Below are 19,223 nucleotides of genomic sequence, written 5' to 3'. Positions count from 1 at the left end.
AGCCGTTTTTCCCTTAGCTAAACTGGTTTGAGACTTTTGCTTTCAGATTGAGATATTTTTGGATGGGTAAGGATGGAAAAAATGCGTGTCCCTTTTTCAGATAATTGTGGCTGTCCCACTCTTTGTTGAAGTTCTTGGAAACTCAAAGTTGTGGGCAGTGAAGGTGGGCGGCCTCGGACCTGAGAAAGCACCCTGCAGGTGTGGCCACCTGCACTTTGTTGAATCAGGGAGCCAGTGGCACGGACTCTGGCAGGCAGAATATTCGAGAACACCAGGTGTAGGTCGCCTCCTCCCTTCTTAGGGCTCTGAGGGGGGTGAATGAGGACAGACACTGTCTCAATAGGCCTCCAAGTCCCCACAGCCCCAGAAATAAGGAGGTGGTGCGGCTGGCCAGCTGGCAAGAGGCAGTGGGGCGGGTGGGACTTTGAGGGAGAGCAATTTGAGGACAGAAATTCTAGAAGAGGCTGCCTGGTAGGGATGAAGACACCCAGCTTCCCAGCCGTGAGCGTATCTGGCCTTGTTCTGGCAAGTGGACATCCTGATACCTTATGAAGTTCGAGTTCACTTAGGGACCTGGACATCGTGACAGATTCTGACATGCAAGATGGATAGACCTGGTAGGCTTGGGATGTTCAAGCAAAGAGCCAGTTGGTGCGAATGTTGGGGGGGGGGGGGGCAAGCCGGGCAGCTCCGAAAGGGGTAAGCGTAGCTTATTGTCCTGATGGTTCCGGATCTTTCTCATATTCTGTTGCTGAGCAGCTGGGGGACCTTGGACAAATTATCTAGGATTTCATCTTGTTTCCCTATGGGTAAAAAGAAGATAGTTAATACCAGCCTCAGCCCCATTTAGGGGTCAGCTGGCTGTGGACTCCTCCCCTGAGGCTCCATTTCGGGTCCCCCCTCTCCCTCCTGTCAGCCCTGGGGCTGGGGTCTCCTAGAGGGCAGGAAAAATGTCTGTCCTATTCCTGAGGCCTGGGGTTCAATGCTCAGGAAGCATTTACCCCAGAGAAAGAATGCCCAGCTCAGTCTGAGAATGAGTTATGTGCTTTTGACATCTTGAGAAATAATGCTACCCCGTAGAGCAATGCACTTGCGAAGAGGCGCTGGGCCCCTGATGAGGGGACGCTCCTGGTAACTGCACCTCAAGGCGAGCCCAGCCCTCTCCTGGTGGGATCCTAGTAGAATCCCTATGCCCCAGGTGGGGCTGAATCTCACAAACTGCAAGGTCATGACCCCAGGGGAAATCAAGAGTTGAATGTTCAACCAGCTGAGCCCCCAGGCGCCCCAAAGTACAGCGCTTCTAATTCTGCCAAAGGGTGTACGTTTTCCAAGGGGATCTTTGGAGGTTGCTGCCCACTTCCCGGATTTCACTAGTGGGAAAACCAAGACCGAGAGGCTGACTGAGGGGATATGTGGGTCTGGGGGATGCTGGCATCTCTCTGCCTTTCCTCCCCTGAGCACCCCTCTTCCCCTGACAGCTCTTCCAGAATGCTCCTGGCCAGCCTAAATCCTGCTCCTTTCTCCAGGCTCATTTTAAGAAGTCATGTGACTTTTGAAGTCTTCCCTGACCCCTCCCTCCACTGGCCTGACCTTCCAGGGACTTGTTAAGCATCTTGTGCTTTGCCTGTCGTGGCTGTGCGGTTTTGCGTCTGCACGACCCTACTAGATTGTAAGCTGCAGGCGGGCAGGGAGGTCTAGGTTCCCGAGAGCGCGTAATCCTAGCGCCGGATGCACGCGTGCGTGGCTGAATGAATGAGTGAATGCAGGAGTGAACGAACGAGCCAGTTTTGCAGGGATCCGGACCCCAGCAGCCCTTCGCGCCCCACCCGCAGCCCGCGGACACTCGGAGCAGGGGCCCCCAGGTGGGTTCACCGTCTCGCGGTCCCGCGGAGGCGCACGGGGCCAGGTGACCGGCGGCCGGGCGCGGCGGTGGCGATTGCCCGCGCCGCCTCGAGGGGGCCCTGCGGCGGGCGCGGCCGCGAGCCAGGAGGACGGCCCGCCCGCGCTGCCGCCGCGCTGCTCGGCGCCCGGCCTGCTGCGGCCATCGCCCCGCGGGACCCGCCGCTCGCCCAGGTACCGGGCCGCGCCGCCGCCCTCTTTGTGTCGGGCCGGCGGCCGCGATTGCGCGCCGGGCGCGGGGAGGGGCTCGGGGACGCAGCGCGGGGTCGGAGGCGAGGATCTGGGGTCCGGGGGCGCGGCCGGGGCGGCGCTGCGCGGCGGACTTCGCTTTCGGGGATGAGTCCCGAGACCGCAGGGCTTAGAGCCGCGCCGGGGCCCTGTCCCGGTCCCCGAAGTGGGCGGGAGCCGGGGGCGGGGGTCCCCGGGCGCTCCCTCCTGACTTCTGAAGGCGCAGGAGCCTCGCGGGGGGCGCCCGGGGCGGGGGCCTCTCGGGGCCGGCGCCACCTGTGGCACGTGCCCCCCGGCCGGCCGGCGCAGTCGCTGACAAGCGGCAGGGGGGAGCGTCGGGGCGCGCGGGGCGCCCGCGGGGGGCTGCGTTCGGGGTGGGCGCCGCGGCCCGACCGGGGCGCTGGGGTCTTTGCTTGAAGGGATGTGAAAATCTGTGGTGTGGCGGGAAGGGACTCCGGAGCTGCCAGAGGGCGACCCCCTTCTCCACCGCGATTAATAAAAGCGCCCGGGGAAGTGGGGCCAGCAGGGCGCACTGTCGAGGGCGGTCACTGCCTGTTCAGAAGTCCCCCGACCCTGAGGGGGCTCCAGTCCTCCACACACTTTGACCTGGAGGTTTTCATGAACGTGATCCTCAAAGACTAAAAATGCACTGAAAATCGGGTAAAAGTTTTCATTTCATTAAAGTTTTCATTGCATTAAAGTTGCAAAGCGTTTCGGAACCAGCCGGTTTGACATTTTGGTGTGTTTGGTCTGCCTGTTGCCGTCTTTGAAGTGCTGTAGTTAGTTCTCTGCCCTTTGAAAGAGATTGGATTCTCTCCTCTCTGGGGCCTGGGAGGTTATATTTGCAAATCAATCAACAAGTATTAAGAAAGGCGTTTCTGTGGAGAGGCCTGGAGGAGCCTGGGAGGGGCTGGCGAGTCTGTGCAGCTGGAGGGTGGAGGGAATGAGGCCAGTCCCGGAGCATGAGGGGACCTTTGTGCACAGGGAGCTGCCTGGGACCTGGCTGGAGGCCAGACTCCTGACCTCAAAGACAAAGTAATAGTATCTTACTTTGCAATATTGCCAAGGAATAGTGACCTCTGAGGCAAAGTAATCACATAGTAACAGCAGGTACTTAGCATTTGCTTGTGCTAAATGCTCCTCATGCCTTTATTGCATTTCATCCCAGTGGCCTTCCTCAGATGGGACTGGGGTTGTTGCCCCATTTTACAGGTGCACAAACGGAGGCAGAGAAAGGCCGAGCATCTTGTTCATGTTGATGAAATGTGGTGTGGCGCAGGGCTCCAGCCAGGATGGAGGTTTGCAGGGCCCTGTCCTCGCCCCTGCTGTTGGATGCAGGTTCTGACAGCAGGTTCCTCAGCTGAGGTGCAAACTGTGAGCTGTGGCAGCAGCTGAGTTCTTGCTTTGCAAAGCACTGAGAAGGTGGGAAAAGTAGTAGCTGCTGGGAACCGGGTGCTCCTCGATGCAAATTGACCAGCTTTTACAAAGTGTAGGTTTGGCACCTAATGGTTTCAAAAGGAGCAACTTGCAAATGTGCCTGTGGGAGGTGAAGGTCACGGGGTCAAATATTATGGTCCTGCAGGGGATGTTGCTGATGGGGATTTAGGGGGGGAAAAAAGGCCTGGGAAGAAGGCTAAAAGGCAAGAAAAGTGAGGGGAGGGGCCTAGTGGGGAAGGTTTCTGACCCACTGCTGGCTGGCCCATTTTACAGATGAGTAAATTGACAAACAGGGATCCCATCAAAGCTCTGGCTGGTGCCCTGGCGCTCAGGCTCCTTGTCTAGGACCAGCCTGGCATAAACCACCCCCGTGTGGGGAGAAAGCTTTCTGTTCCCTCCCAGCACTCTCCCCTCGCCTCCCCCCCCCCCCCCCCCCAGCTCCTGTGGGGTGGAGAGGTGCAGGGCGTTCTTGCTGGAGAACCCGCCAGCCTTAGCCAGCAGTGTTACTGTTGTGGGGCCGCTGCTCTCTGAGTGGGAGGCTCCCCTAGGGTGCCTCCCAGCCATGACTTTCTCTGGGAGAGGCCCTGTTTCCGGGCTGGGCCTCCGGCGGGGTCTGGTTCTGCCCCCAGGAGCTGGGCTGGGGTCTGGAAGATACAGGCCCTTTCTGGTAGAACTCCGTAAGCACGGGGTGATGTGTGCCCCGTGCACCTGGAGGCCCCTGTAGTCACCTCTGTCGATCCCGAAAAAGGACTCCTGGTTAGTTGGTTAGTTCAGTAGGTGTTTGGTTAAGTCAGAGCTACTGTTTGGGTGTAGGAAGCCGTCACTGGTCACTGTCACTGTCTGGGTCCTGCGCACTGTTCTAGCTGCTGGAACCCTTGCTGCCCAGCGGGGGGTGGGGTGCATGCAGGGGGGCGCCTTTCTGGGGGTGCCCATGTGGAGCTGGTATCGAACACCATTCTGCTGCTGCTTTTAAAACACCTAGACATTCAGAATCGCTTCCATCAAAGTGCCGTTGAACGTGACTTCTGCTGGCTTCAGTGAATGTTGTGAGTCTGTTCTCATGGGCTGAGCCCTGTGGACAGCAGGCGGGGTGGTTCCACAGCTGGAGTGGGCTCAGGGTAGACACGGTTATCTCTCCACGACTGTCCCTTTCCTAGAAGGGCAGGAAACCAGAATCTCCTGGTTTCTAGAACTTCCTGTTGCCTTCTGCCTGTCTGCACAGTGTTTGGTGAATGTCCATGGGGCAGTGTGGGTCAGGGGTGCTCTGTCACATCCACGAGGCTGTGCATTCAGGGACATCTGGGTATCTGCTGTGCCTGGATTTGGTACAGCCCTGCCGGGTGTCCCAGAATCCCCCTGGGGAGCCGCTGAATTGGAGCGGGGGAGGCCTGCGAGGGCAAGGATGACCACCACGGGTTGGGGGAGCCCTTAGGAGCGGTCAGAGTGCCCCCCCTGTGTCACTGCCCCCTGCCTGTGTCATCAGCAATAACCCCTGCGCGTTTTAAAAATTATGTTAATTTTTTTTAAAAAAGAAGGCAGTGATCTAGTATTAATATATATTGTCCCAAATGGGCTAATTTGATGAAAAATGTGTGTTTAAGGAGTCTTGGTCGGTAATCAGGAAAATTCCCTCCGGTGGGGCATTCCTGATCAGGCAACTTGGAGCCACCAGCTCTGGGAGAGAAGTCTTTCCGATGCGTCTGTCCCTCATCCCTGGGCTGGACAGGGCCTCTGTGCTCAGCTAATGGCCTTGCAGTAGCACCTTTTTGACAGCTTAGCTGTCCTCACCGACACAGGACCTGATCTTCCCCCACCCTCCTCGCAAGGCGTGGTTTTTGTCTCCGCTTTCCAGAGCTCTCAAGACCTGGGGCTGGTTGGAACCCTGGTCTGATGGGGACAGTCTGTCCTGCCTTAGTGATGGGCGGGTGGGGGGTGGGCAGAGCCTCTGAGTGCGTGCCTTGGTGTGGTGCTGGGGGCGGGGGGGGGGGGTGTCCCGGATTGGAACCCAGGTCCATCTGCAATCTTGGGACTTGTTCCCAAGACCAGGGGTCTCCATGGGTCCCCGCGAGGGGCTGGCGAGGTGTCCGCAGCTGGCGGGGCTCCTGCCCCAGCTGCTTCCTCGGACAGGGAGCCTGTTGTCGCTTTCTGCTTCTCTTCCTTCCTCCGTCAGTGCTCATTGTGGCGCGTGGGGGCTCCCGCCTTCCTCTTCCTCTCCTGGGGAGACCAGAGAGCGCTCACTGCACCCTTGGCAGTCCCAGCTTTGTTCTTCAGCTTTAGGAGTCATCTGTGGGCCCCCGTTCCAGCTTCCCGAGTGGCGAACCGCTCACGCTCCCGGGGCGGGGCTGTGCCCGTGGGCCCCGTCCAGGAGGCTGAGGCTCCAGGCAGCTGGCACTGTGCTCAGAGGCCACCGCAGGGTGTGCCCTGAGCGTAGACTTTCTGAGAGCGGCTGTGAGCAGGGAAACCACCCCCCCCCGAGGTTCAGAAGGCCCAAGAACTAGCTGCAGCCTACAGAGAAGGCAAGTGTCCCGGAAGGCCTTGCCGGCCTCTGGCGGCTCTGCTGTAGGCAGGACGGGCCTGGAGTGGGGACCCTTCTCCGGTTCCCGGCACACAGCTGCAGGGTGCTGCCTGTCACTCATCGTGAGCCGCAGGAGAAGCGTGGGCAGGCCCACATCTGGCCGGCGAGGCGCCCTGGGGCCAGGCCGGGCCATTAGCTGGGCGTCTGCGTTCTGTGCGCATTCCTCCCGGAGCCGGGCTGGAGCTGGCTGGGGGAACAAAAGGGCTCCATTGACTGGGTCCTGGCCTTCCTCCCTCCTAATTCATCACCTCCCAGGGGCTTCCTGAGCCTCACTCCCTCCCTACTGGGGATTTTGGACGCAGATCAAAGGCATGGCTCGGGCAGCCTGCTGGGAGGAAAGAGTGGGTTCTGGTGGCCACAGACTTGGGGTAAAGCCGCCCTTTGTCGTGGGGAGTGTCCTTGGGGCTCCCCACCTGCAGCCTGGGGCCTCGGTGCCCTCCAGGGGACTCACACCAGCACGAGCAAGCCCTGTGGTGGTGTTTTGTGTGACTTTGGGGTTGCCTCTCGGACTTGGGTTGGGGTTTCCTCCCTGCTTGTGGCCCAGGGCCACTGCTGAATTTCCATAGCTCCGGGGTCTCTTGCTGGAATACCACTTCCGCATTCTTGGAGACGCTATCTGATCCCCCACGGGGGCCAGCAGTGTGATCCTTGGAGGAAGTGGTGGGACTCGTTTGTCCTGGTGATCTGAGGATGGGATCTGAAGTCCCCCGGGGTGGGGGGGTGGGGTTGGGCAGTGAGGGAAGGAAGGGGCCTATCTATGCCCTCAGCCGGTTGGGCAGGCATTTCCCCTTGTCCTGGGCCAGGAGGGGAGGGGACAGTTGTCACCAACATTGTTCCCCAGTCAGAGAAGCTTCCCAGGTAGTGGATGTCTTAGCTTCTTAAATTGATTTCGGACTCTTTCTACAAAATAATTGTCACGCAATACGTGCTGGCTGTCGACTTGGAGAGCCGTTTTTCTGTAAGCACTGGCCCAGAGGCAGTGTTCTGGAGGGCTGTGCTTCTGGACTTTACCTCGCTGAGATCACGTGCAGCTTTAGCACCAACAAGGCAGTAAATGCATCCCTCGCCTGCCCCCCTGCCCCCTGTAACCACCTCTGCACACGCACGGCCATCGGTGACAGTGCCCCAGGAGAGGGATGTGTCGTAGCGGACGTGAGGGCCGTGTGTCCTTTGCATGCACCACCTGCATGCATCATCCCTGCACGGGGGCTGTTGAGCAAGATCCTGGCCCGTCATGTCCGCGGAAGGACTTGCCAGCCTGACCGAGGTCAGAACACAAACTTCTTTTTGGTATCGTGGTAAAATACATAAATCATAACATTTTCCGCGTTAACTTGAAAAGTTCAAGCGCACAGTTCAGCGGCGTTGAGCACATTCATGCTGTCCATCCCCAGATCCGTTTCCCTCTGGAGAAGCCCTGTCCCCATGAAGCACTAACTCCCCACCCCCTCCCCCAGCCCCCCGCTCTATCCCCCCTACATTCTCTCTCTGTGAATGAGTCCTCCAGGGACCTTGTTCAAGTGAGGTCACACACGATTTGTCTTTTTTTTTTTTTTTAAAGTCCGAAGCAAGCTCCAGGCTCTGAGCTGTCAGCACAGAGTCCGACATGGGGCTTGAATCCACGAACCTTGAGACCCTGACCTGAGCCGAAGTTGGACGCTTAACCGACTGAGCCCCCCAGACGCCCCACAATTTGTCTTTTTGGGCTTTTCCCACTCGGCATCACGACCTCCGAGGTTCACTCGTCTTGCAGCAGGTGTTAGACTGTCCTTCCGTTTCAAGGCTGAAGAATATTCCCTCGTGTGGATGGAGCACATTCTCTCCTTCGGAGAGGGTCACTTGGGTTTGGTTGTTGTGAGCAGGGCCGCTGTGGTCGAGGACGTGCAGGTATCTGTTTTTTAGCCCCCGCTTTCCTTTCTGCTGGGCATGTGCCCAGGAGAGGACACAGACTTTTGGACGTCCCCTTGATATATACAGTCGCATCGCAATGTGCTCGTTAGAGCCTCTCTGTGTCTGCCCAGCATCCCTGACTGCTGGGCCTAGTTGGCGCCCACAGGGTAGAAACCAGGCCCGCGGGGGAAGGAAGACGGAGACTTCTTACTGAGCTATTTTGACAGATTGTGTAAACTCAGTGATTAATGGAACGAGGCAGGAAGAATGTCTTTCATTTAAAAAAAAAAAAAAAAAGCCTTCAGAGTTGCTTGGTTTTATTTTCAATTAAAAGGGTCTGATTCTGTTTCTGGAGAATGGTTTTAATTTGGATAAATAGTTCAGTCTGGGAACCGCATGCCAGAGTCTATGATCTATGAGTGCAATTACCCAGGGCTCCGTCGGCCGCTTTTCGGACCCGGGCCTGCTTTGGTTTGGCCTCGGTGCTGGGGCCCTGCAGGTGCTGAGCTTTGGGGACAGGCCACCCTCCCGACCTGTGCACAGGATCTGCCGGGGCCATCGGCCGCCTTGAGAGCAAGAGGCCCAAGCCTGGTAGTCGCTGGTTAATTTTTATCTTCCAAGAATGCATGTAGGATCTCGAGTCAGGGATGCCAAGGAGCAGGCCCTAGATCTCCCCTGCCTTGCAGTTGGACCAGATTCACCGGCATCTTTTCCAACGTGGGTATTGGCGGCATTGGTCAGGTTTGGGGGACGCGGAGGGGCAGACATTCTTACAGGCTTCCCCCTTACGGAAGCTTCTTCTGAGGCCAGGCACGGGGCTCCCTGAAGGCTGGGCCTGGGGCCTTCTTTCAAAGGGGACTGGAGTTGGATCACAGAGTTGCAGAGTTGCAGGGAAGCTGAGAGAGGGGGAGTCCTGGGGGCTCTGGGGAAGGAGCCCTCGGGGAAGCGGCCTTGGGAGCATGAGGCCCTGGAGGAGGGATGGGGTGGAGGAGGGCAGAGGGGATGAGAAGGCACAGGACAGAACGTTCCACTTGCTAACCTGGGGAAAGTGTCAAAGCCTCAAGTCTCCACGCTGTTTAACCAGTGGGGGCGAAGTCTGCGACGGGGCCCATGGGAGCTCTCTAGTGTGGCCAGGAGCTGCAGCAGGCTGCCCCAAGTGCAGGCAGCCACACAGGAGGGGCGCCGGATGAGGTGGCCCTCTGCAGCGGGGAGGGGTCCTGGCCCTCTGCATCTGAGGGTGGGGGGAGACTCTTCAACCCACAGGAGCAGCCGGTGTGGACCAGGCCTGCATCCCGGGCTGCGCTGCGCACAGGCCCCTGATGAGGGCACTTCCCAGCATAGGGGATAGTAAGGTCTCCCGGCTGGGGGCTGTTGGGAGTTGCGGGGAAGGAGGGCACTGGCACACGGGGTCCTGACCCTCTTCTGGGCAGGCAGCTCGGGGGCTGGAGCCCCGAGGAAGTTCTGATGCGCCGCCTGGTCCTTGGGAGGCCCTGCCCGTCCGGTACTGCATGGGGGGACGCTGGGAGCATCCGAGGTCTGTTTTCCCAAAGCCTGTGCACCCCCACTTCTGGAATGGCCCTGGCAGCTCCTAGGTGCCCCGCAAAGCCCTTTCTGGTCGCCCACCTGCAAGCCTGTGATTGTGACCGGATGAGATGTTTGGATGAGGTTGGGGGCAACGTCAGAGTCGAGTTCTCTTGTCCTCGCCCCTTCCCACCCTGTTTCTAGGGGAATACCCATGGTGTGCGTCATCTTGGAGAGCATAGTTAGCTGTCACAGCATTTCCGTTACTGCTGGAGATGCCATCACCCGACTGCTGTTACCATGGTGATGTGGCCACCGGGTGGGTGCAGTTGGGGGGCCCCATGGTGCCCACGGTCCCCAGCGTCCAGGTCTCCTGCGCCACTCCTCGGGCTGGCGGCCAGGGCCCCACCAATGTAGGTTTCCTTACAGGGTCACCACGTGCAGGGTGAACAGCAGTCGGTAGCTGACAACGTGTGGCAGGATGGTGGGCACTGAGGCCACAGGCAGGCTGGCCGTGGCTCCACGAGGCTCCGTGACCAGTGCTCTGGGTAATCATGTGGCCAGGACCTGGAGGGGCCGAGCTCAGCTCTGCAGCCTGGAGTGTTCTGTGGGGTCTGGACGGGTTCAGCTTCCTGGGTCTCGAGCCAAGATGGTTTGGGTCAACGGGCTGGGGGCTGCCGGAGCCTTTGGCCAACCTCAGTCTCTCTTGTTTGCCCCCCATTGACTTTGGGGCTGCCTGCCTGCCTTCCATTGGTCTAAACCTGTTGTTTCTGCTGTGTTCCGCCTGGTGTCAGACCCGAGTGCTCTGAGGACATCAGCATGTCTACATCCTGTGGTGCCAGATGGTGTTGAGCAGAGAGGAGGCCCTTGGCTGGGGGCAGCTGGCTGTATACCCTGGGGCTGGGGCAGAACGGGAGCCGGCCTGCGGACCTGGACCCAGGACAGCCACGGAGCTTCTCTCGCAGCCTTGCTGAACGGCCTAAGGACGCTCCCTGGTGACAGCATGTGCGTGAGGTCATCTTGAGGACACACTGCGTTTTCCTTCCTTTTCATCTTCAGTTTCTCAGCCTTTTCAGAAGACTCCATCCCAAGTAAGCATTTCTGACCCCTACGTACCCTGCCAGGCACCTGGGAAGGAGGTGGGCTGCGGACCTTGGCCGTCACAGCCCGTGTACCCTTCCTGACGCCCTCTGGGATCAGCTCGCTCATTTGTGTTCACATGTCTCTCTCACTAACATCTGAGCTCTTCCAAGGCTGCTGCTTTCGATTTTGTAAGATAAGAGCTTTGGAAGCTGCACAGAGTTAACGCTGTGCCCTTGGGCAAGACGTTTTGTCACCGCGTCCCGGGAGCCCTGTCCCCCCCTCATCGGCAGCATGCCCGGCGTGCTTCACAAACCAAGGACACAGTTCCACACCCCAAGGGAAACCTTCTAGAAGCTGATTCTTTACTGGAAGAGAGGTGCGTGCTCACGCGTTACCCCAGGGTTTCAGTAATTTTTTCAGGGTCGCCATTTTCTTTTTTCTGGAAGGTTTGCTTTGCAGTGAGCTCCATTAACTTTCAGGCGAGGGCCGCTGACACGGCCTCTTACAGACTTGAGAATCCGACCCACTGTTATTTCCTTGGAAAACTGCCACATTTCAAGTTGTCATATTATTGAGAGTTGCCAGTAAATGCCCGCTAGGAACCCATGCAGGCTCCCCGACCAGAGCCGCGAACACAAGGCCTGAGTTTACTGGTCGCGCAGCACAAAAGAATATTCTTTTTGGACCGAGCGAGTGGTGGGGTTTCCTTGAAACCCGCACTGTAAAAAAATGGCAAGAATGATTTCCTTTGTCTCACGCTCAGAATGGATTCCAGTATTGATGCAGACTCACCAGGATGTGTAATCTCTTGTGTAATATTTAAACGAGGGTTTTGTTCTGGTAAAAACGCGGGGCACCCAGCAGACTCCTGCGGGGACAGCAGTGGCCCGTCCTCCTTAACCGGCTTTCTGTCCAGCCTGCCGAGGTCACGTCCATAAATTCTTTCGCACGGAACACATATAAAACAAAACAAGACAAAAGGAAACAAAACGAAACAAAACAAAAAACTGGCCTCGGGGCACCTGGGTGGCTCAGTCGGTTAAGTATTTGAGTCTTGGTTTTGGCTCAGGTCGAGCATGATCTCACGGTTTGTGAGTTCGAGTCCCGCGTCTGGCTCTGTGCTGGCGGCACGGAACCTGCTTGGGATTCTCTCTCCCCTGCTCGCACACACTCTCCCTTTCTCAGAATAAACAAATGAACATTAACAAACCTGGCCAAATTTCGGAGAGCTGTTTCCATCTGCTGTGTGTATGTTTGCTGGCAGGAGCCCACAGCTCGCCGTTGGGATGAGGGACGGGGGCGGGGGGTACATAGCACCAGGCTGGCCTCGTTCGCGGGCCCTGTGGTCCCTGGTGTCTGCTGGCCCGTGTGCCCTTCTCTCAGTGGGCAGCTGGCCTCTCGAGGGCCATGGTGTGACTGCACTGCCTGGCTCTGTTTCCCTAGCGTGCTCTTGTGTCCCCCGCTTAAGGAATGACGTGGCGTGTGTCATTTCACAGGCCCCAGGCTGGTGTCTGAAAATGGGCAGGAGGGGCACCAGTCCTTTGTCTGCTTGTCCCCTCCCTCACTCAGTGCTTTTGGGCACCTGATGTTTACTGCACCCCAGCCGAGCACCTGGTGCTCTTGACCCTCAGCACACTGAAGGGGTGGGGGCAGCTGGTCCACCGGCTTGCTGGCTGTGTCTGCCTGGACGTGTTCCCCCGGCGCAGCTGCTGCCTGGCTGGCCCCCGCCCCCGCCCCCCAGCGGGCCCTGAGAGGTGTCCCCAGGCCCTGTGGGGTCCCTGCTTCTCTTCTTTCGGTTGTCCACCAGCAGGAGAGGTTACAGGACAAAGTCACCCACCGCGCCGGCAGGAGGGATAGGACGGAGCACATCCCCCCCCATGCACCTGCCCCCGGGGATGGTGCGGCTGGCCTCAGAGAGGGGCGCCCCTGTCCGGTTCACTGTGACCTCCCGTGTCCCAGGGACTGGAGGCCCAGTCTGGGGCTCTTTTTAAAATGTTTACTCAGCTCTTTCTTTCTTTCTTTCTTTCTTTCTTTCTTTCTTTCTTCCTTTTTTATTGAAGTGTAACTGACATACCATGTTGTATGTTTCAGGAGTACAACATAGTGGTTCAACATGTATACCCATTATGAAGTGACCACTATCGTAAATCTAGATATGATCTGTCCCATACAAAGTGCTTCGATTCTGTTACTATAATCCTTATGTGGTGCATGGTATCCCAGCATCTTATTTTTTTGTAATGTTTATTTTTGAAAGAGAGAGAGAGAGAGAGAGAGAGAGAGAGAGAGAGAGAGAGAGAATGAGCAGGGGAGGGGCAGAGAGAGAGGGAGACACAGAATCCGAAGCAGGCTCCAGGCTCCGAGCTGTCAGCACAGAGCCCGATGTGGGGCTTGAACTCACTAACCCCGAGATCAGGACCCGAGCCGAAGTCGGACGCCCAACTGACCGAGCCACCCAGGCGCCTCATTTTTTTTCTTTTGTAACTAGAAGTTTGTACCTTTTAATTCTCTTTTCCTATTTTGCCCATTCCCCACCCACTTCTTTCTGGCAACGACCACATTGTTCTCTAGAAGTCTGTCTGTGTTTTCTTGTTTTTAGATTCCGCATGTAAGTGAAATCAAATAGAATTTGTCTTCTTGTCTGACTTCATTTCACTTAGCATGATACCTTCTAGGTCCATCCATGTTGTTACAGATGGCAAGATTTCATTCACTTTTATGGTTGCGTAATATCCCATTGTGTACAAACACCGCCTCTCCTTTATCCATTCATTCGTCAATGGATGCTCTGCTCGGGCTGCTTCCGTATCTTATCTGCTGTAAATAATGCTTCAGTAGACATAGGGGTGCATGTATCTTTTCTAATTAATGTTTTTATTTCTTTTGGATATATACCCAGAGGTAAAATCACTGGATTAGAGGGCAGTTCTATTTTTAACTTTTTGAGGAGCCTCTGTTCTGTTCTCCAGAGCGGCTGCACCAGTTTGCATTCCCACCAAGCAGTGCAAGAGGGTCCCCTTTCTCCACATCCGCGCTGACACCTGTTGTTTCTTGTGTTAATTTTAGCCATTCTGACAGGTGTGAGGTGGTATCTTCTTGTGGTTTTGATTTGTATTTCCCCGATGATGAGTGATGTTGAGCACCTTTTCATGTGTCTGTGGCCATCTGGATGTCTTCTTTCAAAAAGTGTCCGTTCATGCCTTCTGACCGCTTTTTTTTTTTAATGTTTAGTTTTTTTGAGAGAGAGAGAGAGAGAGAGAGAGAGAGAGAGACAGCGTGAGTTAGGGGAGAGGCAGAGAGAGAGGGAGACACAGGCTCCAGGCTCTGAGCTGTCAGCACAGAGCCCGACGTGGGGCTTGAACTCACAAACTGTGAGATCGTGACCTGAGCCGAAGTTGGACGCCTAACCCGCTGAGCCACCCAGGCACCCCATGTCTTCTGACCACCTTTAATTGGATAATGTGTGTGTGTGTGTGTGTGTGTGTGTGGTTGTATAAATTCTTTATAGATTTTGGATACTAATCCTTTATCAGACATGTCATTTGCAAATATCTCCTCCCATTCCGTGGTTGCCTTTTAGTTTTGCTGGTTGTTTCCTCCGTTGTGCAGAAACTTTTTAGTTTGATGCAGTCCCACGTGTTTACAGTAGCTTTTCTTGCCCTTGCTTCAGGAGACTGTTCCCCAAAAATATCTCTAAGACCAATGTAAAGAACTTAATAGGAGCTTTATGGTTTTGGATCTCACTCAAGTCTTTAATCCACTTTGAAATTATTTTTGTGTTTGGTGTGAGAACGTGGTCCAGGTTCATTCTTCTGCATGTTGCTGTCCAGTTTTCCCAGCACCACTTGCTGAGGAGACTGTCCTTATTCTATTGGATAGTCTTTTCTGCTTTGTCATACATTCATTGGCCATACGATTGTGGGTTTATTTCTGGGTTCTCTATTCTGTTCCATTGATCTATGTGTCTGTCTTTGTGCCAGGACCACACTGGATCACTACAGCTTTGTACAGTTGACATGAACGACATGGTATGTCCAGTTTTGTTCTTTCTCAAGATTGCTTTGACTATTAGGGGTCTTCTGTGGCTGTCCATACACATTTTAGGATTCTTTGGTCTAGTTCCGTCTGTGAAAAATGCTGTTGGTATTTCACACTTGATCTTAGCCAAAAGACTGAGAAGCGATTGCTATTGCTATTTTGGTAGGGATTACATTGCATCGTAGATCACTTTGGAGTACGGACATTTTATCAATATCAATTCTCCTAATCCATGAGCATGGTATATCTTTGTGTTTGTTTGTGTCATCTTCAAGTTCTTTCATCAGTGTCTTATAGTTTTCAGTGTACGGATTTTTTTTACCACTTTGGTTAAATTTATTCCCAGCTGTTGTAAATGGATTATTTTCCTAATTTCTCTTTTTGATAACTTGTTATTGGTGTATAGAAATGCAACAGATGGGAATGTAAGCTGGTGCAGGCACTCTGGAAAACAGTATGGAGGTTCCTCAAAAAACTAAAAACAGAACTACCCTACGACCCAGCAATTGCACTACTAAGCATTTATCCAAGGGATACAGGTGTGCTGTTTCGAAGGCACACATGCACCCCCATGTATAGCAGCACTATTGACAATAGCCAAAGTATGGAAAGAGCCCAAATGTCCATTGATGGATGAATGGATAAAGAAGATGTGTGTGTGTGTACACACACACACACACACACACACACACACAATGGAGTATTACTCTACAATCAAAAAGAATGAAATCTTGCCGTTTGCAACTACATGGATGGAACTGGAGGGTATTATGCTAAATGAAATTAGTCAGAGAAAGACAAATATCATATGACTGTACTTATAGGAGACAAAACAGATGAACATAAGGGAAGGGAAACAAAAATAATATAAAAACAGGGAGGGGGACAAAACAGAAGAGACTCATAAATATGGAGAACAAACTGAGGGTTACTGGAGGGGTTGTGGGAGGGGGGATGGGCTAAATGGATAAGGGGCATTAAGGAATCTACTCCTGAAATCATTGTTTCACTCTATGCTAACTAATTTGGATGTAAATTAAAAAAAAAAAAAGAAATGCAACAGATTTCTGTATGTTGATTTTGTATCCTGTGACCTTACTGAATTCATTCATTAGATCTGATAATTTTTTGGTGGAGTCTTAAGGGTTTTCAACAGATAGTATCATGTCATCTGCAAATAGTGACAGTTTTACTTCTTTTCCAATTTGGATCCCTTTTATTTCTTCATCTTGTGTAATCGCTGTGTCTCGGGCTTCCAAAACTGTGTTGAGTAAAAGTTGTGAGACTGGACATCCTTGTTTTGTTTCTTAGAGGAAAAGCTTTTAGCTTTTCACTGTTGAGTATGATGTTGCTGGGGCTTCTTATACATGGCTTTTATTATGTTGAGATATGTTCCTTCTATACCTACTTTGTTGAGAGTTTTTATCACTAGTGGATATTGAATTTTGTCAAATGCCTTTTCTCCATCTATTGGGATGATCATGTGATGTTTATCCTTCGTGTTGTTAACGTTGTGTATCACACTGACCAACTTGCAGATGTCCAACCATCTATGCATCCCTGGAATAAATCCCACCTGATCGCGGTGAATGATCCTTTTAACGCACTGTTGAATTTGGTTTGCTAGTATTTTTTTGAGGATTTTTGTGTCTGTGTTTATCAGGGTTATTGAACCGTCATTTTGTGTGTGTGTGTGTGTGTGTGTGTGTGTGTGTGTGTGTATCTTTGGCTTTGGTATCCGGATAATTCTGGCTTCATAGAATCAGTTTGGAAGCATTCCTTTCTCTTGTATTTTTTGGAACGATTTGAGAAGGATGGGTGCTAACTCTTTAAATCCTTGCTAGAACTCACCTGCAAAGCCATCTCATCCTAAACTTTTGTGCTTTGGGAGTTTTTAAATTACGGATTCACTTTCATTCCTTGTAATAAGTCTGTTCAGATTTTCTGTCGCTTTGTGATTCAGTCTGGGAAGGTCATATGTTTCTAGGAATTTGTCCAGTTTGTTGCTGTATAGTTGTTTGTAGCAGTCTCTCTTACTATCCTCTGTATTTTGGTTGCTGGTTGTAACGTCTCCTCTGCTTTTATATATTTGGACCTGCTCTTTTTTTCTTGATGAGTCAGGCTAGAGGTTTATTGATTTCATTTATATTTTCGGAGAAGCAGCTTGTAGTTTCATTGGTATTTAAAATTTTGTTTTAGTCTCAGTTTCATTTATATCCACTCTCATCTTTATCATTTCTTTCCTTCTACTAACTTAGGAGTTTGCTTGCTCTTCTTTGTGTAAAGTTAGATTGCTTATTGAGGATTTTTCACGTTTCTTTTCTTTTTTTTAATTGTTTTGAGAGAGGCAGTGAGAATGGGGGAGGGGCAGAGAGAGAGGGAAGGAGAATCCCAAGCAGGGTCTGTGCTGTCAGCACAGAGCCCAACACCGGGCTCGATCCCATGAGCCGTGAGATCATGACCTGAGCTGAAATCAAGAGTTGGACACTTAACTGACTGAGCCGCCCATGTGCCCTGGGATTTTTCAAATTTGGCTTGTATTGCTATGAACTCTACTCTTGGAACTGCTTTTGGTGCATCCCATAGATTTTGGACCATTGTGTTTCCAATTTGGTCTGGAGTGAGTACTGCCTGGGGTGGGGAGGTCCTGGGTGCCCTTCACTGGGGCTATCTTGGCAGGTGTGCTGGCGTTGCTGCGGGTATGGTCCTGGGGATACTGGGGTTCAAGGTGCCTAGGCTGTCGTGGTGGGACGGCTGGAGTTGGAGGGCATGTGGGTCAGAGGCTCCCGGTGTGAGCTTCACTGGGTTCACCTTGGACCGGGTGGCCTAGAGCAGATGCGGGCTGGGTGTGTCCTGAGGCAAGCCCTGCCAGGGCTACCGTGGTGGGACGGCAGGAGCTGCTGTGGGCTGGGGGCACGGGCTTGAGGGGGACTCCCAGAAGGGCTGGCAGAGTGCCTGGACCCTGCTCACATCTGCACTAAGGGGAAAGGGGAAGATAGGAAGTGATCCTGGACGGGGCCTCCAACCTTGGAGAGAGTTCCAGCGATTCCTGGCCTGTTTGGCAGATGCTCCAGGGTTCGTATGTGGATCTCCTTCACTGATAGCCTGGTTGTCTCCTCGCGTCCCAGGGCGGGGAGCGTGCGTGGGATCTGCAGTGAGCTCCCTCCCTCCTGCCGGTTGCTGTGTGGGGAGCCGGTCCCCCAGCGCCCATGTCGCCCTGGTGTTCTTAGTGTGGTCCCTGTGCCCTTGGTTCTTCTTCAGGGGGAATGGCTCTGTGCACAGCTATAGAATTAGCGTGTCCATGGGGGAGGTGAGTTCAAGGTCTCCCATGGTGGCCTCTGGGCCCCAGAAGGCTCTCCTAACCCACAGAATCTTAATTCATTTTCATAATTCAATACCCTGCCAAGTTCCCAAAATGATTTGAAAAGCACACGGAAACAGATACAGAGGGATGAAATATTAAAAAAAAAAATGCACGACCCAGAGAAACGATCTGACAAGACCGTGGAGCCTGCGGAAAGTCAGCATCTGGCGGGTTTGTCACGAAGTCCCCGTGATCGCAGGGATTTGGCCGTGAGCTTCCTGGCAGCAGCGCGGGAAGGGAAACCATTGCTGTCAGTAGTTTTGCCGTGTCCGTGAAATAAAACACAATGGATCACGCTAAAAGCAGATAACGTGAACCCAAGTTGATGCAGGGAGCGGAGGTGTTTCTGAGGCTGAGTCCTGAGGGAAACGCCTCTGGAGGGGCCCCCCCACACTGTCCACCCAACACGCTGGGGGAACACACGGGCTTGAACGCCCTTGGTGGCGGCCAAGGGCATCGGCCAGAAATGCGGGTCTGTGGGAGGAACGTTCCTAGGGATCCAGGTGTCCTGGATGCAAACATGGAACTGCACAGGGTGTCCCGGGACCACAGGAGAACGGACTCAGCCTTCCAAGGGCCACAGAGGTGGCCATGTGCATTCCCTGCTCTGCCCTCCAAGTGGTGCGTGCCCGCGATGGCTTCCCCAGGGCGCCTTGGGGGCCGCGCTGCCACAATTTGACACAACGGGCTCGAACACGGCTGGCTTGGTGAGTCCTCGCAGAGACCCTTGTGTGGCTGAGCCGTCTTCCTCTGAACCTGACATGGGCTGAGTCTGTTCGGCGGAGCGCGTGTTCTCCTGGCCACGCGCCAGGTGTGGTGGGTGACGAGGGAGGATGATACCGATATTCTGTGGATTATAATTCAATTTAAAAGCTGTTTGGGGGGCACCTGGGTGGCTTAGTGGTTTAGACGTCCGACTCCTATCTCGGCTCAGGTCATGATCTCGCGGTTCGTGGGTTCGAGCCCTGCATCAGGCTCTGTGCTGACAGCTCAGAGCCTGGAGCCCGCTTTGGGTTCTGTGTCTCCCTCTCTCTGCCCTTCACCCCCTCATACTCTCTCTTTCTTTCTCTCAAAATAAATAAACTTAAAAAAAAAAACGCTGCCTTTGCTAAGACTGCATTTCACTGTAACTTGGAAATGTGTCCAAATGGAGATGGGCGGGCAGGATATATAATGCACATGATTCTG

At 54.0% G+C, this 19,223-nt stretch overlaps 1 protein-coding gene across 3 annotated transcripts in view; it reads left to right on the top strand.

Moving 5' to 3' along the window:
* Positions 1-589: 589 nt before the first annotated feature.
* TNS3 (tensin 3) overlaps positions 590-19,223 on the top strand; it is a 215,542-nt gene continuing 196,908 nt past the window's right edge. The window contains exon 1 of one of the 3 annotated variants that reach the window (XM_053897586.1): positions 590-617. In XM_053897586.1, coding sequence (XP_053753561.1) covers positions 605-617 — 13 coding nt within the window. In that variant the 5' untranslated portion in view covers positions 590-604. Of the gene's footprint in view, positions 618-1,977; positions 2,074-19,223 lie in introns of those variants that run through there. The other 2 variants (XM_053897594.1, XM_053897588.1) reach the window with 2 other exon arrangements.

The sequence above is a fragment of the Panthera pardus genome, unplaced genomic scaffold (genome assembly GCF_024362965.1).
Source record: "Panthera pardus isolate Hobbes unplaced genomic scaffold, ASM2436296v1 HiC_scaffold_8, whole genome shotgun sequence".
Classification (NCBI taxonomy): Eukaryota; Metazoa; Chordata; class Mammalia; order Carnivora; family Felidae; genus Panthera; species Panthera pardus.
Note: the sequence above shows the minus strand (reverse complement) of the source record. Positions and strands in the feature narration are given on the sequence as shown.